This window comes from Dermochelys coriacea, chromosome 15, assembly GCF_009764565.3.
Source record: "Dermochelys coriacea isolate rDerCor1 chromosome 15, rDerCor1.pri.v4, whole genome shotgun sequence".
In the NCBI taxonomy this organism is placed as follows: domain Eukaryota; kingdom Metazoa; phylum Chordata; order Testudines; family Dermochelyidae; genus Dermochelys; species Dermochelys coriacea.
Genome location: NC_050082.1, coordinates 13,133,054 through 13,157,534, shown reverse-complemented (window position 1 = coordinate 13,157,534; position 24,481 = coordinate 13,133,054). Strand labels below are relative to the sequence as shown.

The following is a 24,481-nucleotide window of genomic DNA, read 5'->3' as shown; positions in this document are numbered from 1 at the left end:
ATGCTTTCTGGTCACAGATCATGGTTATACAACACTAGCCACTAGTGTGACTCTCTTGAAAGCCTCTGAAGTGGAAGAGATCTTGGATGGAAATGATGAGAAATACAAGGCAGTGTCTATCAGCACAGAGCCTCCCACCTACCTCAGGTAATAACATTGCTGAGGGCTAGGATCAGAGCGGAAGTGATTGGAAGAGCTGTTCTACCCAGTCAAACTATAAACTAGGGTATATTGATGAAGTATCTATTTGCTTTCTGTGTTCCTTAACATTGTTAATGTTAATCACTGTTTCATTAAATGAAGATCTTTATTATGGAAGAATTTGATTTCTGGCATACATGTACCTTGAAACTTGGTGACGTTGCTTACCTTAGGACTGTTTCATCCCAGATTCTAGTGTATGTTCTGGGGAAAAATACACCCACATTGTGCACCGTCTGGGCGTAAGATAGACACAGTTATACACTGCAGCAGTCACTTAAATGAACACAATCCAAATGTGTTCTGGTATTTAAAAAATGGTGCATGTGGCTGTAGAATTCTCTGCTGGGGAAAAAATAGAGTATAGACTGATAGCCTCTTAATTAAGGGAAGGAGTGCTTCCTAATGGTTAGAGCTTGGGCGCTAAGAAGTTGGGACTCTGAGTTCAACCCTGGCTCTGCCTGACCTTGGGCAAGTCACTGAATCTTTCTGTGCCTAATTTCCCTATCTTCAAATTGACTTGCCTTAGAGGAGTAGGTAAGGATATATTTAAAGTTTGTATAACATTTTGAGAACGGTGGATAAGAGGCATTGTAGAAGGGCAAAGTAGGATTACTTAGGAAATGAGTCCTGTCAATGGATTCTTTGTTTGGCCAAAAAGGACTGGTGGGATAGATTAAACCAAAGAGATCAAACAGAAAAAGCTGGGCAATGAATTGGAACAATGGTATATGTTAAATTGAAGTGCTGTGAGCTCATTTGAGGTGAGTACTGTAGAAGGGCCAAGTATCATCAGATGGCTAAAAACTATTTCCAGAAAGCCAGCCCCATGCTCTCCAGCTGTGGTGGGGATTTCTCCACCCAGCCAATAGGAGACTTATGAATGGAACAAAATGTACCATGCAGCTTTCAGGTTACCATTGCAGTAGCCTGCGATCAGTGTTAAAGCTGTATATATGACCATACCATAAATAATGACAATGGAAATATTTAGTACTGGAACCTCAAGTTTAACACTAAATCTCCTCCTCCAGAGAGCAGAAGGCAAAAAGGAATAACCAGTGGGTGCCAACCCTACCCAACAGCTCTCATCACCTCGATGCTGTGCCATGCTCGACAACCATCAACAGAAACCGCATGGGCAGGGATAAGAAGAGAACCTTCCCGCTCTGGTGAGTCAGTCACCTGCTGTTGAAACTGCTGAGTTTTTCTGCATGATGAAGTTGTCTAGAGGATGGCTCTGAGGCAGCAGGGATGTTGTATTGACGTGTACAGGGTTTGTTGATGCTGTTAAAATTGTACGTTATACTTAGTGATAAAGACCAGCTGTCCCCAAACTAAGACACTCTTGGTTAAACTGTGCTACTTGAAGCTAAGTACTTATGCCCCTGGGTGAAATTGCCCCTGCAGAGTACATGAGGCGCCATTCTTTAGGCCTTTGCAACCATTTAATGCCTCAGGAAATTTGAGTGGCATATAGGCCTTGCACTGGCCTCTGCACGGGGTGAATTTCACCCCATATGATGACAATTCAGTGGCAGCAGAAAATGTGTGTTCCCTGGTTTTGTAATATTTCATGCACCTCTAGAGGTGACCTCCTTGCTGATCTGTGTTTCTACCACTGCTGCCTGTCCTCAGAACTGTCAGGTCTGCAGCCGTCCATAAAGGCAGAGTGGTGTTCGGAAATGTGTGTGGGAGCCCAGAGAGCTAGCTTAGCATTCTGTTTAGCAGTAACTGAAAGAACCTATAGGCCTGTATCCTATAGGCATTAACTTAAGTTAGCATAAGGAGTTGAGGCCTATGAACTTTAGCATAAATAATGGTCCCACAGTCCCCCCTGAGTTTTGGGGAACTGGGAATATTGTGCTGGGGGAGGGGGAAGTCCATGCAAAATGATAGCTGGTAACTGCAGGGACATTTGAACTAGTACTAGGCTTGTTTAGTTTAGGATCGAAATGTTGGCAGATGCTTAACCACAAACTTGCTTTGGCAACAAATTGGTGTAGTGATGATAGTTAATATACTGCCCTATAGGATAAGGACACTCCACATTATTAGGGTGAGGAAGTCAGATATGGACAAGGGAGGCTGGGTATTGGTAATGAATATTCATGACAGCCCTTAGGCCCTATAATAGACCAGACCACCATGTATGTAAGGAGAGATTTGGACCATCAGACTTGTCTGACATGCCAGGGACAGAGTAGGACCCTTGTAGGCAACTGCCTGTCTCTACCACCAGATCCCAAGAAAGGGTGTGAGTCCTCTGTGACGTATGATATATGATACCTTAACTCTATATGTTGCTCTCTTTTTTTTTTTTTTTTTTTTTTTTGTATTTGTGTCTTCACTTATTATGCTAATAAAAGTGCATAAAGTTTGCTTTGCCTTTGGTGTGAGTGCCTCCTTGTGCACATCAGGGTTCCCAACCAGACATTGAAGTGGACAACCTTGATTTCTCTTGTGCCTGATTCTGGAACTAGAACCCTACAGTTCCCAGCTCTTTATAATTGATTTTCAATTAATTACTAATTAATCAATACCACTAAAGAATCAGGTAACATTCATTTTTTAAACTTGTTTAATCTAGTGCTCATGGAAGCTGCTGGATTGATAGCCCGGGATGCAAATCTACTGGTTTTTGATAGGACATTGCACAGATGGCCGTGCAAGCTTTCCCATGCTGCCCCCTGCTATGCCTCAACCCTGTCTCAGGAAGGGCCATCCTCAGTAGCGAGGAGAGCAGCTCACTCTCATTTCCTATCCGCTCCTTGGTAGCTGTGCTAAGACTGTCAATAAGGATGCCAATTGTGGTGGTGGTTGAGAGGTGCACACCTGTCCTCTGGGCTCTGGACTGAGACTCCTGCTCAGTTCACATAGGCCATTAACCAGCTACACAGTAGTAATGGCCTTCATTTGCTAAAGATGTGCTCTGAAGTTGAACACCATGGCCTAGAAGAGAGGAGCTTGTATCCCACCGAATGATCATTAAAATCACATCACATAGTCATTCTCCAGCTGCTAGATCAAGTCAAATTGTGTCCCCCTACATCATACTAGATATGTATTTTTCTGCCTTTGTGCAAATATTTCAATAACTTTCTCTGCAACATTGTCCATCTGCTATGACTCATGATGATTTTATATCTTCCATAGAAAACTTGACCTGAAGAGTTCAGAGGGAGCCAGTCATGCAAACTAACTCGAGGAACTTCCTCACTGTATTCTCTAGCATATTTTTTTATCTCAGACATGTTAAAGGTGAAAATGAAACCCAGGGTCATTGTTGCTTTGGACCTATAAGCTTATGTTTTAGAGCCCACCCAAAGGCTGTGATTATCAGAGCAAGGTACGCCTGGTAAATCCTGTCTCTTCTCCTGGATGCTAGTGTACCTTCTACCAGTGTCGAATGCTGTGTGTTGTCATGGTTTGCTTTCAGCTTTGATGACCATGACCCAGCAGTAATCCATGAGAATGCATCCCAGCCAGAGGTTCTGGTTCCAATCCGATTGGACATGGAAATCGATGGGCAGAAACTCAGAGATGCTTTTACGTGGAACATGAATGGTATGTAGGCAGCCAAGGCTTGTCTAAGGAGCTTGGAGAGATTCAGTTGCATCCATACAATAGCATTATTTATTTATTTATTTATTTATTTTTGAGAGAGAGATACATCCATCCCCTGCCACACATTGGCAAAGCTATCAAGGCCTCACATTTCACTGGGATTCCATGGTGTCTCATCCTGTATCGTGTCCTTCCTACTGGTTGCAGTGAGCTCTAGGGATGTGTGTGTAATTTGAGGCCATCTTTTGTAATTGGCCTGTTCTCCTCACCTGATTCATTGATGCCACAGTCCAGTGTGTCTGATCTCATGTGGTATTCAGATGAGATACAACTATAAGCACCGAAAGCCTGTATCTCCATAATCTCATTCACCTGTGTATTGTATTAGATTGTGGCTACGTTGTTTCCATAGGAACAAATAGTAAATGTCCATTCCTTAAGTCAAAGTTTGTAGATTGTTATGTCCTTACAACCAGAGTCTAAAACATCCTTTGACTCTTTCTAGTAAGAGGTTAGATAAGATTTCCCTCTGCATCATAGGTTACAGCAGAGGCCTGATGCCTTGTAATCGGTCAGTGAGAGGAAGATTCTAATTGCTGTAAGTCCTAACTGAATTAACTGGGAATACTGGCTTGTTCTAATGAAATTGGTTTTCCTTTCTTCGCCTCCATCAGAAAAGCTAATGACCCCAGAAATGTTCTCGGAGATTCTCTGTGATGACCTGGATTTGAATCCTCTGACCTTTGTCCCTGCCATTGCCTCTGCAATTCGACAACAGATTGAGTCTTATCCAACTGACAGTATCCTAGAGGACCAATCAGATCAACGAGTTATTATTAAGGTAATAAAGAAGGAAGGCATGACCTCAGTTAACTTACTTAGTAGAAGGCTGTTTGGGGAAGGAAAAGCATGTGGGCTCCTCAAGCTAGAAGTTCCTGGCTCCCAGTCCTGTGTCTAGATCACATCTGTCCTCTGTGTTGAAGCCCTGGTGGCAGACTATTGAACACTGCTGTCCTGTGCCAGGAATTCAGATGATGATGTAATATGAGTTCTGTGGGGGAAGGAACAGTGTCACATTTTGAGGAGGAGAGCTGGAAGTCCTCACACATTTGGGTTTCCTAGCACTAATGGCAGTATGGAACCCAAATTCAATAGTTCTAGAAATGCATGGAATTTGTTCAGCCTTTTATCTTCTTTGCCTCTGAACTTTACGTTCAGCATTAAATAAGCATGACCATGACAAGGTAATGCAAGAGATTGGTATGCATAACAGTATTTGAGATGCAAACAAATCTGACTTGTGTTTATGGCATTGTGTCCAGCTAAATATCCACGTGGGGAACATTTCCCTGGTAGACCAGTTTGAATGGGACATGTCGGAGAAGGAGAACTCCCCGGAGAAGTTTGCACTGAAGCTGTGTTCAGAGCTTGGGCTGGGTGGGGAATTTGTCACCACCATCGCTTACAGCATTCGGGGACAGCTGAGCTGGCATCAGAAGACTTATGCCTTCAGGTACAGAACACTGTAGTCTTACCATCTGTTAAATATCTGCCTCCTTGTGGAAGAGATTCTCTGGGCAACAATCCTGCTGATGTACCAGACTCTGGTTCCTACTCTGCTCTTCCTAAGGATGCTTGCACGGAAACAAGGTTTTGGCTTCTTGAGCTCATGTGGTCCTTCTGTCACCTGAAGCCCTCCTCACTTTGACATAAGTTAGTTGCTGTGGAGAGGTTTATCAGAGGAGGAAGGAGCAAATGAACTCCTAAGCAGTGAAGATATTCCTTTCATGTAAGTGTCTTAGTAACACAAATCAAAAGAATTCCCAAAAGCCAATATTATGTAAAGGCCATTTCCTGTGTGGTGTTGGCAGCTCCTTTACGGTCACCTATTGGGAATCCTGCAGAGACTCTCCCTCTTTCTTGTGTGGTTCACAGGCTGGGTGGCAGGGAGGGCAAGGTGTAAATGTGCTGAGGCTGTTTGGGAGAGGTGCTATTTCAATGCCATCCTCACTGATGTAAGCTAATTTCAGAATTGGTGCCTGCATTGGGGAAATGGAGCATAGCCTCACTTGGATGTAATGTGCAGGCTGACTCTGGAGAGCATGGAGTTTAGCTTTACTGGGGCTGGGAATGGGACCAGTGCAAACACCACAAACTCGAGGGAAGCCTGGCTCTGCGTGCTGCACCTCAGGTCTGTGTCTCATTCGTACCCTGAGGCTCTTGGTGGTTGGCTAACTTGAGGAATCTGTTTCACCCATTCAAAAACATCAAGCACATTTTGGTTTAAAATAGAGCCAAAAGGCTAGAAATGGCTGCTTCATTCCCTAAGTGCCCTTTGTGTTGAGATGTGGGGGTGTTGCATACAGTTTGTAACTGTTCCAGGCAATACTATTCTGTGATGCTATCAGCTCTTGCCACATTACAGCCTTTTGTTATAGCTAATGGGTAACAGCTCTTGTTTCATCTTCTTCATACAGAAAATATGTACCCTTTAATCATGTTCTCCTTTCATAACATACATACTGATACCGTTTTCGAGAGGCCTCTAAGCCATTTGTGTTCCCTGTATCACATTGACTCATGAACCAGGGTATCTTAAGTATTTTCAAAGCTTAATGTTGATTTAAACAGCAACTGTAATGCCCTGCACTGGCCAGGTGATTCCAGACCTGCGTTTTGTAGCTGGGTTGCAGCAAGTACAGGATTTACTTATCACCAGGAGACAGGTTATGCATTCTGACAATAATAGGTTCCAGTTGTATTATGTAGTGGTCTGTGGTGAATTAGTATATGGATGGTTTTTATCCTTAATGTATTTCATTATAATATATTACAAGTTGGGAATATGCATTAATGAGCTAGTCTCTGGGCTGGCCTGGCAGACTAAACTCTGTGCATTGTGATACTATGTGAAGGATCAGAGCTCAACATCTGAGATGATTTGCGGGGCCAGCAGTGGCTGGGGGAAAGGACATGCCTTGCTTTGGCTTTTAGTAATTCCCTGTGGCCATTTTAGGCCATCACAATGGTACACCCCAGCGGTTGGAAGGGAACCGCATCCAACCCTTTATTGGAGGGACGGGCAATGCTTAGAGGTCCATCCAGGTTGGGGGAGGGAGCATAGAAGTAGAAAACGGGAGATAGAGTTATGGTAGAAGTAGGAGGCTAGTCCATAGAATTACTCTGCTGGCACTTAGATTGCGAGTCTGACCTTTTTATTGTATAAGAGGCAATCCTGAGAGTGTAAGATTATTATAGTTCACATGGTGGTTTAATAAATTGCTGTAGTCAGGAGTTAGCAGTCAGCTTTCATTATTTTAGAAGAGCCCCAGCCAGTTAGCACTCTTGGCACCATGAGCATATGTCTGTGTCACTGTAACCTTCTGTCCTTTGCTCTGCCTTTCTCCATGGTCTTTGTATATTCACGACTGTCCACAACCAGCATTGTGGCAGCCTCCTTTGGAAATGGAGCACCGGAGTGCTGTAGGCCAGCTGCTTTTTACTCCTCATCTGCCCCTTGGCACTTCTCAGTTTACTTTCCTTCAAGAATATACCCCAGTGGTGTCCCCAGAAACAGTGTAATTCCAAAATTATCGCCAAAGCAATGTTTGTTAGAGACTGGAAAGAGACTCGGTGTAAACCAAAGGTAAACATAAAATCCTCTCTGCTTAAGTGTGGAGAACAGCCTCTCTGGAGAGGAGTTTGTAGTTATGGATTTAAGCAAGAGTACAATCCCATTGTTAGAGCTTGTGTGCTTGTCCTACTGCCAGCGTCTCCTCTCTGTTAGCATCTCAGGGCGTGACTTTTATACCTTCCTTTGTCAGTGAAAGCTGATTGGTATCTCCTGATGTGGTTGGGGACCAAACTGTTTTTGGCACCATTGCCAAAAGTGCTTTTAGTCTTGTCCACACTAGAAAAGATGAAATATGGACTGGAATCTAGTGTCTTTCCCATTGTCTTCTAACCCCCTCTCAGTAGAGTTGTATGACATAATGGGAAAAATGCCCTAGGAATGTCTACACTACAACCTCCACCAACGCAGAGTCACAGGTGTGTTCCTAACTGTAGGTGCAGTCCCTGAGACTGGGTGGAAGTATGTCCCAAGCTCTGTGCAGTGGTGCTGGGAATAGTTTTATCCTGGCCACGCTGAGGAGTAAACTCTTCGAAAGCAACCAGGGTAGGGGGACCGTTTGCTGGTTTAGCAATATGTGCTGGTGAGCACAGCTGGGAGTTCAAGCTTTCTTCTCTGTATCTCCCTCCTGGCTTATACTTGTGACAGTCCTTGAAGTAAAGAGGAGAGCTCTCTCGTCACTGTGTTGGACAGAAGTCCACTTTTGGATTAGCCCAAACACTACTGCTTCATTCCTTATGAGTAAGTTTAAACTGCCTTCTGCCCACACCATTACAGTGTATCCCATATCCAGTGGAGACTAGCATTCCTAGATGGTCAGTCTTCCTAGTTCTTGTCCCTTAGTGCTTCAGAGGGGCCCTATGAACCTGCATAGGTACCAAAAGGCTTTTCTAATATACCTCTGTTTTCCCCATTTATCACAGATGACCTGGTTAGGATGGAGGCTATTTGCAGGTAGATAGTTTTGTTTTTGTTTTTTTCTGTTTTTTTTTCCCCCTCAGGAGGTTGCTTGCATGATATGAAAATGTACCTCCCTTCTAGTCATTTTAGCTTATGACAAATGCTGCTCTCTCAGTGCTTAGTTTGCCACAGATGCTCGATATAATACCAGCCTGTGGTCCCAAGAGGTGACTTCACATCCTGGCTTGTTAAAGCCAGTTTACCAAGGACTTCTGCATCGCCCTGATTATTAAGGAGAGTTTGCACATAGAGGGTGATTGCAATAGGTAGACTTCAAACTTCCTGTCAAAGATAAAGGAACCTTATTTCAAACAATGAAATCAAAGTGCTGGCTGCTGGTAGGAGAAGAATGTGGGAAAGGAGGCCCCAGCAGAACAAAGTAACCATCAATACTTAGACATCATCTCTTGTTTAAAAAAACACTAATTAAAACCTTGTTTTGTTTCTCTTAGTACAAATGTCATCTTCCTTCTGCTTCTCCTCTGGCAGAGGAGTGGCTTTGAAACCTTCTTGTGATTAATGATATTTGGGTTCTGTGGTTGGTTAGTTCCTGAATTCCCAAACCACAGTAGTGGTGGTTGCTGAAGAGAGACATTCCAGTGATGTAGGAGAAGGGTCTGCTGTAACAGTATCAAAAGAACAGCCTTAATATCTCCAGGGACTGCCAGAATCTGAGGAGTCACACAGATCTTAATCATCTGACGGAGAGCTGAAACCATGTAATTCGGTGGGATTCTGCTTTTGCTGGTCAGCACTGTCAGTGCAAAACAAGGAAAGCCAAGAAACGTGATATAGCAGTACAGGGCTGAGAGCCACTATACAGAACTATTTCTATAGTAAGGTATATGAAAATATATTTAAAGAGAGGTAAGAGGAGGCTGAAACGGGACCCATCAAGTTCTCCTGTCCCCATGACTTATTCAGTATATAGTGCCGGTATACAAACAAGTTCCCTGGCCCAAAGAGCTTCCATCTGAATATCTAACGGAAGGAGCTGATTTTACCAGACACCAAACACTCCATGCCATAGGGGTCATCCTTGTGTCCAGTAGAAAGTGTCACCCTGCTCAGCTGGCTGTATGGACCCTGCCACATGTGAATGTTACCTCGGCCTGTCACCTGAGGGTTGGACCAGGGCATGGGGAAGGTCAAAACTTCCTCTCACTCCACTAAAAATTATGCAGCTGATGGTGCATTACACAGGGCCTCCTACACTGGGAGTATCCCCTCTGCCACTCCTCCAGCCTGGCAGCAGCATTGTGCCCTTGAGAAGTTGGGGTGTTGTCACAAGAGTGTAGATTCCCTTCCTCTCTCTCTGACTCCTGCCAGTCCATGGAAATGTGGGATCCAGTTTAAGATTGTGCTGAAATCATGCTCTTAGGCCCAGTCTTGCAGCCCCATTGAAGTCTGTTGACTTGTGCAGGTGTGAGCCAGAATCAGGCCCTCAAATTCTCCTCTCATTTGGTAGCACAAATGTATTTTAGGAAACTTCATCTAACCAGCCCCAAAGGGGTAAGTGTGCCAGAAAAACAAGAGCAGTTTAAACATCTAGTTGAATACACAGCTAAGATCTAGCAGGTGGCCCTGGAACACACAGCAACGCTCGCAGGCTGGGCTGAGATATGTGTTCTTGGTGAATGGCTAAAATGGAGACAGACAGACATACCAGAAGTAGATTCAAGTGAGGCATCCTCCCAGGAGGCCTTGGATTAATTTTTTATTGGAGGGTTAGCTAAAGGTTTGCCATTCTCGATCAACAGCTTTGCTGCAGACAACCCATTTCCATGGTGATCAGCAGTTGAATTATGTCCTGTGAATCAGAGAGCTGGGATTAGCAGCATGTAAGTGACAGGATCCTACTCTGTGTGGTGGTGGTGGTGGTCTCTCTGTGGGAGGGGTCAGACATGGCCGTGTGCATCTGTGATGGCCCTACACACATACACTTTTTCAAAATTTGAACCAAATATTTACACTGAGACTTGCCTGTATCTTCGCTGCATTTCCAGATCCTCAATATTTAGGAAGCCACTCACATAACCACAAGGGGCCGTACCAGTTAATTCTTAAAGAGATAGTGAAGTGAGGATCCCTTTGTAAGCATGTGATGGTGTAGCTGCTCATAGCAGACTAGTTTTTTAATTTGCACTAGCAGACTAAACTCTTTGGGTCAGGGACTGACACTTATTCAATACATTTGTAGAATACCTAGTGCAATGGAACCCAATCCATGACTAGGGTCTCTAGATTCAATTGCAATAACGTGTTGCTCCTCAGTGGAAGATTGGGAGAGTTTATTATTGTCACCGGGTCTTATGAACCTAAGGAGTTGCCAAAGGCTGTGAAGAAAGAGCATTTGTACTAGGCAACTCAGAATTACAGTACCATTTGCAGTTTGCATAGCCTGTGGCCTTGTCTACACTATGGGACTAACTTGACCTGAGTTACGCTATAACTTAGGTCAACTTACTGCGGTGTTTACACTGTGCTGTGTCGACCGGAGATGCTCTCTGGTCGACTTACCTTACTCTTCTTGTTCTGGTGGACTACCGGAGTCTACCTGAGAGCACTCTGCAGTTAATTCAGCGGGTCTTCACTAGACCCTCTAAATCGACCCCCGCTGCATTGATCACAGCAGCCTTCATCCCTGGTAAGTGTAGACATGGCCTCAGAAATGCTAGCAGGAACCTCAGGAAGCCACATTTCTGAGCAGGCAGGGTACTCTCCCAGTTCATGAATGTCCCCTTGGATATGACAAAGCTTTCAGCATTCATAAACTGGTATGATCTTTTCCTTAGTCTGTGATCACTCGGCCTGAATGTCGTATATCCATTAGCCAGTTACATAGTGAGCCTTCAGAGAGGGGAAATCTACTGAGACTGTGGTTGGCATTCAAAACCTGCATGGCTCTTTAAACTGCAGTCTTCATGTTGTTGTTAATATTGGTCATATGCCTCCTGACAGCCAAAATTTTCTAAAATAAGGAGGACTTGTTCAGCGTTTGCTTTGACGAATCCCCTTTCACTGGTGCGTACAAGAGACTATGGCTTTGAAATAGTTAGATTCATGGCAATTCCAGGCTGCAGGAAACGTAGCTTGTCTGTCTGTTGGGCAGGAACCAGACTGTACCAAGCAGCTGTAAGAATGAGTGCCCAGCCAGAGTGGAGAATATTGAGTACCCCTCCCATCTCAGCTCTGGGGCAGTGGCCAAGGGAAGCAAAAGGTCTGTGTGTCTTGGCTGTTGCAATTCAGATTTGGTTGAATTTTGTTTTTTGTCTTGACCTGGTGCTTCAGTGAGAACCCTCTGCCAACCGTAGAGATCGCCATTCGCAACACAGGTGATGCTGACCAGTGGTGCCCTCTGCTCGAAACCCTGACGGACGCAGAGATGGAGAAGAAGATCCGAGACCAAGACAGAAACACAAGGTGCTGTCCGTTCCTACAGTTTTCATTCTGGCCCCTCTCTAGGATAGAATTTTTAAAAGCTTTGATGTTTTATTTTTCTCTGCTGAGAGCCAGCTGGCAGGATTTCAGATCAATACACCAGAAAAAGGCTCTCTCTCCTTTGCTTCAGGATATTAAACTGTTATCACATCACTCTGCAAGCGTCTTAACATTTTAATTTTGACCATCTCCTGCTCAAAACTCGCTCCCCTCTAGTGCAGTAATATCTGGGGTCTCGAGGAATCTTAAGACTAAATGCCACATGCTGACTAGCATCCTGACAAAGCTTCCCTTTTATGCGTGGAGACGCACTGTTTGAAATAGGAGTGACATTCCAAACCCCAGCCTGGTTAACTGCACTTCTGCCTATTGGCTGGCACAGGTAGGAACACTGTTGTGATTATAAGAGCAGCTTTTGCCCCTGTAGGGGGAGACCTACAAAGCAGCACTGCAGGGTCAGCTTAGGCTGTCCAAACCTGCATGGATGTGAAGTGAAATCTGCCTGGTTTATCTCCCCAAGATACTGTAGATAATAAAACTGAGAGATTCTAGTGGTTCAAGCAACAACCATGGATTGCTCAAAACTATGGAGTGTCTGCCATTGGTATCTGATAAACCGTCTCCCAGTTATTTAATACTCAATTTGATAAGACTGTGACATTCTGATACTCAGGAGCTGTAAGCTCTTGCAGTAAAGCTGAATTGTCAATGGCTGATGGATGTAAACACAATTCAGGCTGAAAGAACACATGGAAATGAGTAGCCAGGTTTCTCAGCAATGGCAGAAATGCCATACACTCTTCAGGAGCTGGCAGATAACAATGTGGATCAAGTCATTAGTACAACCAGGCTAGGGTGTTAACTAGCAAGTAAGTTTGTCTAGCAGCCCCTATGACTGTGCAGTAACTTGGCCTTTAGCATCTAGGAGGGCTGTGTGCTGCGATTCCAGGCAGATATACTAAAGCATAATTTCCCAATCACTTACTGTGCCTTTTTCTCCCTCACTTCCTACAGGCGCATGAGACGTTTGGCCAACACTGCTCCAGCCTGGTAACCCTCCCTGATATGATAGTGGTGTTCATCCTACAGACTCTGTCTCCACTCCTCTCCCCCAAAAGGACCTAGGAGATTGGCAGGGGTTTGTCTTGAATCTTTTTGGCCCAGAATGAGGACATACATTCCACTTGCCAAGCAGTTCAGAGTACCGCTGACTCCCACCCCTGCCCCCACCTTAATGCCATGGGCCGAGAACATTGCATGAGCACGTTATCCATCTGAGATCTGTGGCACCTGTCAGAGCCCTCATGTACCTGTGTGTGGACTGAGTAAAGATTTTTTTTTTTTTTTTTTTTTTTTTTTGGTATACGTGCAAGGTGCACTGTTAAGACAACTTTTAAAATAAAAGGAATGCATAATGGTTGGTTTGAATCAGTAACTTATATGCATGGGAGTCTAGCTCTCATTGCTTGGGCTCCTGACAACTGAGCCTTCCGATGGCCTAACGCTGGATTGTTGGAGCTTCATGGGTTGTTTCCAGCCCTTCTTTTCTCCCCAGGTCAACAAGAGCTGGATGTTCACACCTGGCAGGGAGTCCTGTCCTCTAGCTGCACACTTGGAACAGACCTAATAGGCTTCAAAGCGAATCCTGTCCAGGCCTTGTCTTTTACTAGGGGACTGGGCTTTGTGACTCTCTGGGGTGGGAATGGTGAAGATCATGAGGACAACACGGAATGAATGTTGATGTTGTCTGGATCATGAAGGAGCTGTTTGTTTAGCGCACTCAGGGCAATCAGAACCAGCTCTGTGTCTGTAATTATGTCTCAGTGAATGGAGCATGGCTGGTTAGCTTGGTGAGCATGGTCTAGTCCATGGCTTCAGGTAGGCTTTGAAGTTCATCTCTGTCTAGTGTCAGAGTGTGTTGATTGGAAGCCAAAGTTGGGGAGAATACCTCAACTCCCAGAACTGGTGGTAAGACTGCAGACTCTCTGCTGAAATTGCATCTTTCCTTCAGTAAAAAGCCACCACTGTGCATGATCACATGCAGTCACTCCCTCCCTTGCAGTTAATGAATTAACTAAGCTCTCACCAGGAATAAAGCTGTATTCACACATGCCATTAACGCTTTGGGGCCAGGATTCTGTAAAGCTGGGGAGAATGCAGAGACCTGCCCTTTCCCAGGAGGAGTTTAATTTGGCTGTTTTAAACAAGATACACATGGTCAGCTTTTTATTTTAAATTTTTAAATAGAATCAAAGCCAAGCTGCTGGCTTGTTGGCTGCTTTGCTAGAGCTTGCACTCCTCCTCCTCCAGGAAAACCAAGAGAAAACGTTGCAAGCAGCACAGATTACATTAACAATCTGACACTGGTCTGCTTAAAGGCGGCTGTAAAACCTATTCTGGCATAGTCAACCCACGCTTCTAGCATTGTCAGAAATCTCCTTTTAGCATGAGAATTATCGTGCTTTGTCTTGCACATTGGCAGCCCCAGTTGATAGCTGTTTGAAAGCACACAGGTTTCTCAGTCTGGGGGGAGGGAAGAATAAAAATTCAGAGTTTGCAGAAGCCATGAACTTGCAAACTCGGCAGTTTTATCACTGCAGCCTTAACCCTTACACTGATCAACTGCTGTCCAAGTGCTAGTCTTTGCCTCTTACCTTTCATCAACAGGTTATTCCAACGGGGGGGAGTCCCACAGCCAAAAGCTGCATTTATATACAGCTAAGCTTAGAATGTAAATGATGAGTAAATCTCCTTATGCCCCTGTCTTCCCTCCCTTGAATGGAGCTTGATTACAATGGATTTTTCATTTGGTGGGTAGTAAGACTGCCTACTTTGTGGTAAGGAAGCTCAGCCTCTCCTCCGGGAGCAGCACTTGACATAAACTGCAGAGAATTAAGAGAAGGGCTGAGCTTCCTGAGCCTTAAGGCTCCTGCACCATTTTGCTTCTGCTAACTTGATACTTGTTGCTGTTTTGAATCTAGTGGCTCTGGTGGGTCACAGGCTTGCAAAGCACTATGACACAAGCCTGCATAATACAAACTTTATGCTTTGAAATACTTAGGCCTGGTCCAGACACACACACTATTCAGCTTTGTTAACTGGTTCAACTTGGTATGGATCCTTAGTAGGTTAAAACTGTTTAGCTCTCAGATGTAATTCACAGGCACTTGCACTAGTATAATACGGTGGGCTTTTAAACCAGTGCAGCTTGGTGGCTGTGGATATGGCCTAAAAGTTATTGCTGGGCTGTACAGGGGCAAGCCTTGTCACTATTAAATTTAGTAATTTAACATGAGCCACTGTACCATGATTAGAGGAGACTGGAAAACTTTCAGCTCTGAGCAGTTGTTCAAGCATTTTACATTAAGAGGGCCTTGCTGCTGTCTTTAAATATTCTGCATCTCCCGCAGCTGGTTTCCTTTCCATGCAGCACTCAAGCTCCCGTCTGTCGTTGTGGTAGGCTCTCCCATAGCTGGGCAAGTGCACTAGTCTACATCTTCCCTTTGTTTGAGCTGAATTTGAAATAACTTATAGCTAGGAATGAAGCCCTTGCTGAGTGTCAGGGCCTAAGTAATAACTGTTCTGCATAACAGCCCTGGGTGCCTCTTGCCCTACCAGGCATAGCTTGGCCTTTGAAAAATATAAACTTTAATGTAAAGGAGCTGGGAGAATGGAAGGGGAAAGAAGAGCAGAACCAAGGCAATGAACCATTTCCCGCTGTGATTCTCCAGTTCTGGGGGGTGCACACATTGCTACAGCTGAGTCATACCTAGAGCATCAAGCAATTCCATGGCACAAAGCAACAACTGGAGCCTCTTGGGAAAGAAGGAGTACCAGGGTGTACCAAGGAGACAGGTGACTTGGCACGCAGCATAGCTGTAGCAGAACTAGACTAAGATGATCATTTGAGGCCCAGGCTGCTGTGGGATTTACTGTAGCCAGGGACTAGCCTCCACCCCCTCCCTACACCAGTTCTGTACACATACATCTACATAATTCCATTCAGTTTGTAAATGACATCCCAAGGAACAACTTGGGAAATAAGTTATCCCCGGGGAACAATGATACTAAAACTAGTGACTGGAGCTGTTCTTCAGACAGCATCTGTCCATGGCAAAGCTTTCCCCCTGCAGTATCAGTCCAGCAGGAAGGAGAAGAGTTCGGTCACATGGGGGAGAGCAGGTTCTCCCCTACTATTGAGCCGGCGGCTGGTTCTGGTCTTGGTCAGCAGCTGGCTGATCATCAGGAAGGGGGTTGTAGTTGGGATCTTCTTCAGGAGTGTCAAATACCAGCTTCCTGACAGGGAACAGGCCCATCCCCAAAAGAAGTGAACAGTAAGAATTAGGTGTGAGGGATGAAAGCCACCCCATCCCTTCTAGGAACCAAACCTGCTCTCAGGGACAGCTACATGTACTGCAACATAGGGGTTTCCATAGTGCCTAGTTCTCAGCTGAGTCAGGGAAAAAGCAAATGCATTGCTGTCTACCCTCCAACAACTTGATCCAGTTACCCATATGCTGTACTTCAGTTATCAAGCCTGGAGCTGCCCTTGTGCCATATCATCTTACTGCTCAAGTGTCCAACAAGGGCCACTTCCTTTCATTGGAAGCCTGACTCCCAGTGGGGCCTGAGTCAAAGCATTCAAGCAGGAGCAGAGCATGTATAGATTGCCAGTTAGGACAGCAGTTTGAGGCACGTGGTGCTTTCCACAATAGGGTTGAATGTGGACAGCTGTCAGCGTTTGCACTGCCTGATTAGTAACTTGCTCCGAGACATGACCAGCCCGAGTGAGGCTGAGGTTCTTTTCTAGCACTGAGGCAGGTTAGCTATTTTGTTTTGAAAAAAAAAAACCCTTGGAGGTGTAGATGATACATTGGATCCAGGAAAGATGACTAGAATTTCACTTACAGGAAGTCTGGAGTGAGCAGCAACTTCTTCCCTCCAGGCTGGTTGGGAAAAACATCTTCAAGGAAGTAATAAATATGACCCACTGCAATTCCTGTAGAGAAGATGAAGGCAGAAGTGTTAGCCTCAGACATGCCTCTTCCCGGGGGGGAGGGGGGGAAGAGGGCAGCTAACTAGCTGCTCGCTGAAGTTCTGAGACAGGAAAAAAGCTACCTGTAAGCAGCTGTCCCAGGAGATAGCTGCATTGCCTCTACATACCCAGCTGGGAGAGCCCTGCGTGAGTCACCACTCTGTGTGTGGGGAGGGTGGGGGGGTGTCGGCTTTAGCAAAGGCCTGGCTTTGAATGTACTCATGCTTTATGCTCCAAAGTAAAGCATGGCTGCAGAGAACTCTTGGGGTATGGACAATAAAACAGAACTGGGAGGGCAGAAGGAATGGGGCATGAGTGTCAGCTTAGAGCTCATTTTCTTCCCATCCCCATACCTGAAGAGCCAGCTCTGCTGTGGATTCATAGGTGGCACCATCCCAAGTTAGTCATTGGTGCCTCATGGGCACAATACACAGGTGCTATACAAAGTGCACTTAGTTCAACAGTGAGACTGAACTTGTGTGTCTGTGGCAATCTATCAGACTAGGCCAGCTGTTCTCCTTTGAGAAAGGCATGCCACCAAGGGTGAACCCAGGCCATGTGATGTAAACCGCTGGGGTGACAGTTGGGAGAGCTGTACATACACAGACGCCACCCTTCCAAAGGGTACCCAGTGTCCTCTTACCCAACAAATCAATGATGATGGAATTGCCCAGCAGCAGAGAGAATCCCATCAGAACCCAGGGCAGGAAGGGGGCCTGGAAGTTAAGAAGCCCGAAGAAGTTCATGCGGATGTAAGGGTTCCTGCGGCTCCACACGTACACCAGCATGATGGTGAAAGCCTGGCCCAGGAAGAAGAGGCTTGCAAAGAGGCCGAAGAGCTGAGAGCTACAGAGTCAAGGAGAACAGCACATTCTGCTTATGCTACAGCCCAGAGCAGCAGGACAGAAGATGGGACAATCTCATAAGTTCTGACACATTAGTTAGATACTTGGGCAGCTGCCTAGGATTTCAGTGTACTGGAGTCAGCTACATAAGTGAGAGAGATCCCATGCGACTCGCAACTCCTTCCATGAGGTCTGGGACACACCAATCCCTCTGCCCGGTGCTGCCTCCCCATCTTCCCCAGGTAGCAAAACCTGCAATGGATCAGTGTCATTTCCACCTCAGCTACTCTGTGCTGCCTGGGGTGAGCTTGTGGCAAGCAGGGGCTGTGCACCCTCACTTCTGTAGCACCCCTTCCGCCCCCTCCTCCACTTTCCCAGGACACTGGCCTCCCCTGCAGCCAAGGACAATACTCCTACACTGGACATAGTTTTTCTTTAATGAACTTAGAGAAGTGTTCCATAGCCTGGAAGAGACATGAAACTGCCTGGTGCAATAATTGAGGCTTCATCACTAGATGTTAAGCTTCCAGGAGTGTTAGTAGTGTTTTGCCGAAAACCTTTGTGCAAGATGGGAGATTGGACATGAGAGGTCTCCTTGGATCCAGGCCTCATATGAATCTGTGAACAGGACCTGTCTGGATGCAGCTAATTTGGACAGCAAAATGAGCGGACAAGTCACCAGCTTTATCCTGCAGAAGTTCACCCCTCTCCTGTGCATGGGGATAGCCCCCATACTCACCCCTCCTTGCACCCAACCCTCCATAACAGTGGCTGCAACAGGAATTAGTCAGCATGCCGTTCTGCTGAGGAAGAGCACGTTCCACCCCAGGGCAGGCATAACACAAACAGCTGTTATTCCCTTGGAAAACCACCTGGCTCTTCAGGAGCAATGTCCAAACTGATGGTTATTGCCACTATGGTAAGTGTCCAACCTGTTCAGCTCACAGGAGAACCCTATTTTGTTAATTTTCTCCTGTATATGTACAGAGCATGAACTTAGTGCTAGTGAAAGCAGCCTGCCTGACAGCAGGGAGCCCCAAGCCCTCTATGAAACCCTTAGAGGCAGCAGCAGGTCCTGTTCATTAGCCCCTCACCATTGCTCTGAAGGGAGTGGTTCTAATATCACCATGATTCAGTACTTCAACAAAAGAGTTCCAAGCACTTTGTAAGTAGAATGATCCTGCCTTCTCACAATGGGGAAGCTAGCACAGAGAGGTCAGTTTGCCTAGGTCCCAGTGAATCAGTGCTAGATCCCAAAATAGAAGCCAGCTCCACCAACTTCCTGTAGCATGCCCTACTCACAAGACCAAACTGCCTTCCAAGACTGTGAGGGGTAGGTAGGTCAGTATCCATGCCAAGCCCTTCCTTGCTCTTTGCTGAGGATGCCAGTTAGTGCAACACGGTAGTTTTCATTACATGGACACTGGTTGAGTGGGATCTGGACTGAGCAAACTCATCTTCAGGGCTCTAAGGATTATAACTACTACCCTGGGCTAGGTCTGAATGGCTGTCCTAGAGGGAGAGAGATTCTGTATCACATTACAATGCTTAGGAGCCCGCCAGGCCACTTCTTAAAGTTAAGTTTCATGTTTTGAGCACAAGAGGTGGACCTGACATTTATCAGCATTCAAGCCAATCACACTTGTCCTCTGCAAGAGAGTTCTGTCCAAGATAAACCATACCCTCTTCTCAATTAAGAGTCCTTTCCCTGGAAGGGAGATGGGTGGCTTGTTTCTAACATGCCAATGGCCCTAAGGCCTAGCTGCAGGTTTGCAGAGGTGAGACTCTGGGCTTCCCAATCATTTTCCCCGCTGTGCTCAGGGGCTCTGACTCAATCTTGGCAGGTCAAGAGTGTGGACACCACAGATGCATTGGCATTTGCCTAGCAAAGCACTTACAGACACTGCACCTGGATGTCGGAGTCTGCTCAGCATTTGCATATGAAAATACACACAGCTTTAGGGAAAGTGCATCTTTTGATACAGCTCGTTTTCATCTGGACACATGTTTAACACCCTTCTCGGAGTGCACCTTGCAACAGATGGCAGGAGGCTTGTCTGCAGAGGGAGTTTTTTGTCCCTCCCAGACATGTTTCTCTTACTTTAAAATGGTTCCAAAGCTTAAAACAATGTTCACACTAGGTACAAAAATCAGAAGTAGCCCTGGTCATACCCATGAGCTATACGACCACAGTGCAGAGCCTTATGGTACACAATCTGCTTAAGATTCAGGACCAAGTTGCCTTCAGCTACATCCAGGCAGCTCCTTTGTCAGTCCCACGCACTCTGGGAGCTTGGAGCTAAATGTTTTAATTGCTGCCGTTTTCTCTAAATTACCCATATTCCAATCACTTAGACACTCCAGTGTGAGCTGTTATTGTGCAGTAACACGCCCCGCCCCCTCCCGAGATGACAGCATGGATCAGTGTAGAGATATGGGAATAGGAACCTCATAGCTCAGTAGGGTTACTTAAGGTTTTTACTCAATCTGGTAAGAGCTATATGGCTCCATTTCTGGCTAAGCCTACTGATTGGACAGCTTCCTGCATCCCTGATTACACAACATCCTGCCGCCCTGTCCAATTATATGTGACCCCTCCAGATACATCAGAGCTCCTGTGGTCAGTGGAAGAAACAAAAGTTAACTTTTTGTAGCTGGAGCATAAATCTTAGACAAGTCCTTTCAGGGCCTGGGGAGTACAAAGAGACGTGTACAACAAAAGTAATTAGCCTGTGGAGTTGCCAGCCCACTATTTGAGAGCCTGCAAGACAGAGGGTGCTGTACATCAGAAAAGCCATTGCAGGAGCAGAGACTTCATCTGTCAGCCTGGTGGCTCCAGAGTTTGTTTGCCTTGGGAAATGTGAGCCTCACATCCTGCAGTCCAAGTTTTGCCACTCTAGGCAGCCACCTGTCCTACTTTATGGTAAAGCCAACCAGAATGTCGAGAGGCATACAGAAGACCGTAAGAAGGTCCTTGGTACAAGGAGTCAGTGGACTACCAGCCTATTTACAATTATATTACAAAAATATTTATCATAGGACAGAAGCCCAGAGGGCCTTGACCAACTCAAACAAACAAAGGATACTGTCATGAGAAATCCCCCGAAGAGAAACATGAAGACAAAGTCTGCAGTCCGTCCCCGAAAGGAGCCTTCCTCTAGCATTCGGCAATATCTGTACCTGACAGCAGGAAACGAGAGGGTTTGCAGTATAGGAAACTTAACAGCTGGCCGCCCTGCATCAGTGGCTGAACCACAGGGGTTTGCCGACAAGTTCCCACAAGAGGTTTCATGAGAGGAAGCTGCCAGCCAGCTGCCCAAGTCCCCGAGCCAGAGCAGTGAGATTCATCTTTTGTCTTGTGTTACCAGATTCAGGGAAAGAGCGAGTCACCTCTGTCCAGCGTGGCTGCAGAAACCACACTGCACTGGCCATGGACAGCACAGTTCCAGGAGTTGGTATGGCTCTGTAGTTTCTGGTGGCAGCTAACATTGCCTGCCTCACTGATATCACACTAGGCATTCCTCAAGAGGGGCTGCCCCAGCCTGACAGGTACTTTGGATGACAGATTGAACGAGTGACGGGCTAGCTGGATCTCTTCAGCAGTGAGCTTGGCCATCTCCCATCCCAAGGCACCAACAGGCTCTGGAGCGACCCTGTCTGGGAATTGACTTTTCATTTCAGACTGGCAGAGACTTGAGGAAGGGGAACTCTACAGCCCAGCCCAGCCCCGCCCGCAGATGATACAAGCCAACTAGATCGGGAAGGTGGGTGAGTGGAGAGTCACATTTAAAACTAAAAGGGAGCAGAAAGTGCTGTTGAGAACAAAGGATACAAAAATATCATGTTGAAAAAGAAACTGAATCCCAAGGGCCCAAAAAAGAGGAAGTTGGTGATCAGCCTCCAAATCTGTAAGAGAAGAGACAGGAAAAGAACGAGATGGACAGCCATATCTCTTCCCCAATTTGGAAGGTCCCCCGCACCTATGTGCCTCCATACAGCCATTTACCCTGTTCGGTAATCAGCCCCACAAAACTAGATGCTTGTCTTACCCACCTCCTGTGGATTCCATCTACCCTCTCAGAACCAGACAGTCTTTCCTCCTTGGTGAGTGATATTTCCACACCTTCCCCAAGGGAAGAGACAATTTATGATCCCACCACCCAAAGCAAGAATCCTTCCTAAAGGAGAGCTTCCCCCATCCAGCCTCAAGAGACTAGATGGTCTTAAATCTCACCCAACCTTCTTCTTGAAAGGGGACTGGAGTGACAGTCTTAGTAGGATCTGAGTAAAACAGGAAAGGGACCTAAAGAACCCACTGTGGCGTGGGGCAGAGAAGGGTGGGGAAAACACTACTGTCTGACTATAGCCACAACTCCAAACTTCTGCTAGTGGGAAAAAATCCCACAAGGCCCAGCAGCCACTTTCACCACCAGACAGAGCACAAGAGAGTATCTGAAATAAAGAAGCTCCTCCAGGCTAGTAGGGCTCCTTGTGATAAGGAAATAGGGAAATTCGGCTGGCCTGCTGGCTCCACCTCCAGCTCATGAAATCTCTGGATTATCAGGCTAGGAAGAGAGTGAAGGACTCAGTGGAAAATTAACCCCTTATAAGAAAAGAATCTCACCTGGAACTTTCTGAAAATCAGATCTGGGTTGAAATACAGCTGGAAAGGGGTGATGAATTCTAATTGCTGCAAGAAACCAAGAGAGCAACCATTTAACCTTGGAGTGAGACATGAGAAGCTGGTCATGCTGCCCTTAATGTTGTTTATACAGCACCCAGAGTATGCCAGACTTTGCACTAAGAAACCTGCCACTTAATTTTACACGTGATGCCATGAGAGAGAGCATTAAGTGATGCAGAGAGAGATGGGGAGGACAAAGTGATTAGGTCACACAGCTACTCAGGGTTGTTATGTAATAGTATGATGATTGACAAACCAAGGTAGTTTTTTATTTTTGGGAGGGTAGAAGGGAAGGAAGTTGGCATATAACATCAGGCAAGGTTGGAAGCAGGAAGTTTGAGGGAAAGAGGAATGGGGCCAGGTCAGACACAAAGCAGCAGAGGAACAAGGGAAAGGATCACAGACAAATGCAGGTGGAATGGTCAGAATCTGTTACAATGGAAGGATCTTAGTTCAAGCAATTTACAGACAAAGGTGGAGTTTGCCGGAGACACAAAGAACCCTGTCACTGGGGGAGTAGAAATGTATGAAGTGTTTTCAGTGGGGAGCGAGCCACTTGCTGCATAAATGGAGCAGTCATTCTCTTTTGTTTTTTTGCTGTGCACGCTGCTCGTATCTATTGCTTCTCTGAGCCCCTTTTTATCATCCTCTGATGCTCTTTATTCAAGCAGGCACCATTTGGTTTTCTGATTTTGAATGAACACTGTGTGTCTGTGTATAGAATTGTAGAACTGGAAGGGACCTTTTGAGGTCATCTAGTCCAGTTCCCTGCACTCATGGCAGGATTAAGAATTATCTAGACCAGCTCTTAAGAGGTATTTGTCCAATAGTGTGTGAGGGGGCAAAAAACATCAGCCCTCCCAAACCCATCCTACCCGCCATCCCATGAAGGACATTAAATGCAACCTCTGACAATACTGTTCATTCCAACCCCTACCCAGCAAGGGAAAAGGTGATGATTTGCAAGGAGGTTCAGGGAAGACATGGTGAGCTGCACGCAGGACTATTGAAGCATCTTATTCCTAACAGAGTCTGGCCTCAGAAAACATGAGATATTGCACCCTGTCTGAGGCCGGGTCACAAACTTATTTCACTGCCAGCTGATGGTGGGACAGAAGGAGAGTGTGTGCTTTAGAGAAAATTAGAGCAAATTATGCAAATGCCGAGAGCCAGAATGCAAGCCCACCAATTCCACTACTCGCAGAATTTAGCCTCGAACTAGGGAATAAACGCTAGAAGAAAGCTGAAAATCTTGTTGCTCTGTGGCAGGGAATGAACTATCCCATTCCCTGCCACAGGAAGGAAACGAGGAGCAAGGCAAAGGCACAGACCACATGTCCAGCAGGTAGGTGTCCCGGGCACAGAGTCTGCCTCCCTCCCTAGCACTGAGGAGCCGAGCACAGTGTACAGGACCCAGCCCAGGGACCAGCCCCAGCTCCCGGTGAGCAGGGCAGAGAACACCCAGCAACGTTCACTCGAAAGGAGCCTCCGAGGGGTCAGGCCTGCTGCAGGGTCCGCCCCGGGGCAGGCTGGGGAGAGCTGGTAACCCCTCGCCCTTGGGCTTCGTCCTCAGAGCGCCTGGCACGCCCACGGGCTAGCGGCGGGAGCGTTCACAGCCCGATTGCCCACTTGGCCGGCCGCCCACAGGCTCCAGTCCCGGGGCGCCCGCACAGCGCGGCACGGCCGGGCCCTGAAACGTGTCAGAGCCCGCGTCCACACTGCGGCGCACACGTGGGCGGGCGGCTGACTCCGGCTTTATGCCCCCCGGGGGGGGGGAAGGGCAGCCGGGCAGGGCCGCAGCGAGCTCCCGCAGATCCCGGCCAGCGGGAGGCCGCTGGGAGCGGGCCCCCCGGCTGCGGCCCCCCCCTTACCACGGCGGCGGTGGTGAGGACGCAGGCGGTGGTGTAGGCCCGCGTCACGGCCGGGATCCCCAGGTACTCCTGCGCGAAGCCCTGATAGGCCATGGCGCCGCCGGGGAGCCGGCACCGGCCTGCAGCGGGGGGTCCGGGGCGGCAGCAGCGGCAAACGGCGCTACGGCCCCTTTAACGCAGCCATACGGCCGTAGCGACTGAGGCAGGCTCAGCCCCACCCCCCCAAGCCTCCGCTCGCCAATCGCT

General features: G+C 46.8%; 2 protein-coding genes across 4 annotated transcripts in view; one reads left to right on the top strand and one right to left on the bottom strand.

The window, feature by feature from the left end:
• Window positions 1-13,217, top strand: part of SMARCB1 (SWI/SNF related, matrix associated, actin dependent regulator of chromatin, subfamily b, member 1) — a 19,911-nt gene extending 6,694 nt beyond the window's left edge. The window contains 7 exon segments of the mRNA XM_038372797.2: window positions 18-147; window positions 1,236-1,373; window positions 3,641-3,768; window positions 4,443-4,609; window positions 5,091-5,281; window positions 11,651-11,782; window positions 12,815-13,217. Of these exon segments, the coding sequence (XP_038228725.1) occupies window positions 18-147; window positions 1,236-1,373; window positions 3,641-3,768; window positions 4,443-4,609; window positions 5,091-5,281; window positions 11,651-11,782; window positions 12,815-12,854 (926 nt within the window). The 3' untranslated portion in view covers window positions 12,855-13,217.
• Window positions 9,228-24,481, bottom strand: DERL3 (derlin 3). 3 transcript variants are annotated; one of them, XM_038372801.2, is made up of 7 exons: window positions 24,236-24,462; window positions 22,305-22,370; window positions 21,513-21,586; window positions 20,767-20,860; window positions 17,479-17,674; window positions 16,709-16,799; window positions 9,228-10,169 (listed from the first exon to the last, which is right to left on the bottom strand). In XM_038372801.2, the coding sequence occupies exons 1-7, from the start codon at window positions 24,326-24,328 to the stop codon at window positions 10,163-10,165; spliced, it is 621 nt and encodes a 206-aa protein (XP_038228729.1). In that variant the 5' UTR covers window positions 24,329-24,462; the 3' UTR covers window positions 9,228-10,162. The 3 variants fall into 3 exon arrangements, with proteins under 3 accessions (XP_038228729.1, XP_038228726.1, XP_038228728.1); XM_038372798.2 differs by lacking the exon at window positions 9,228-10,169 and adding an exon at window positions 15,432-16,096 and having other exon boundaries at window positions 24,236-24,481; XM_038372800.2 differs by lacking the exon at window positions 9,228-10,169 and adding an exon at window positions 15,432-16,118 and having other exon boundaries at window positions 24,236-24,463.

Bases quoted from the DNA above. Each gene is read 5' to 3' on its own strand.
- DERL3 (XM_038372798.2), bottom strand. From the start codon at position 24,328: ATGGCCTATCAGGGCTTCGCGCAGGAGTACCTGGGGATCCCGGCCGTG. The intron at 17,675-20,766 runs GTATCCTTTGTT...TGTAGCTCTCAG, and splicing joins TCGGGGGATTTCTCATGACA to CTCTTCGGCCTCTTTGCAAG. The intron at 16,097-16,708 runs GTAAGTGAAATT...GTTCCCTGTCAG, and splicing joins CTGCTCACTCCAGACTTCCT to GAAGCTGGTATTTGACACTC.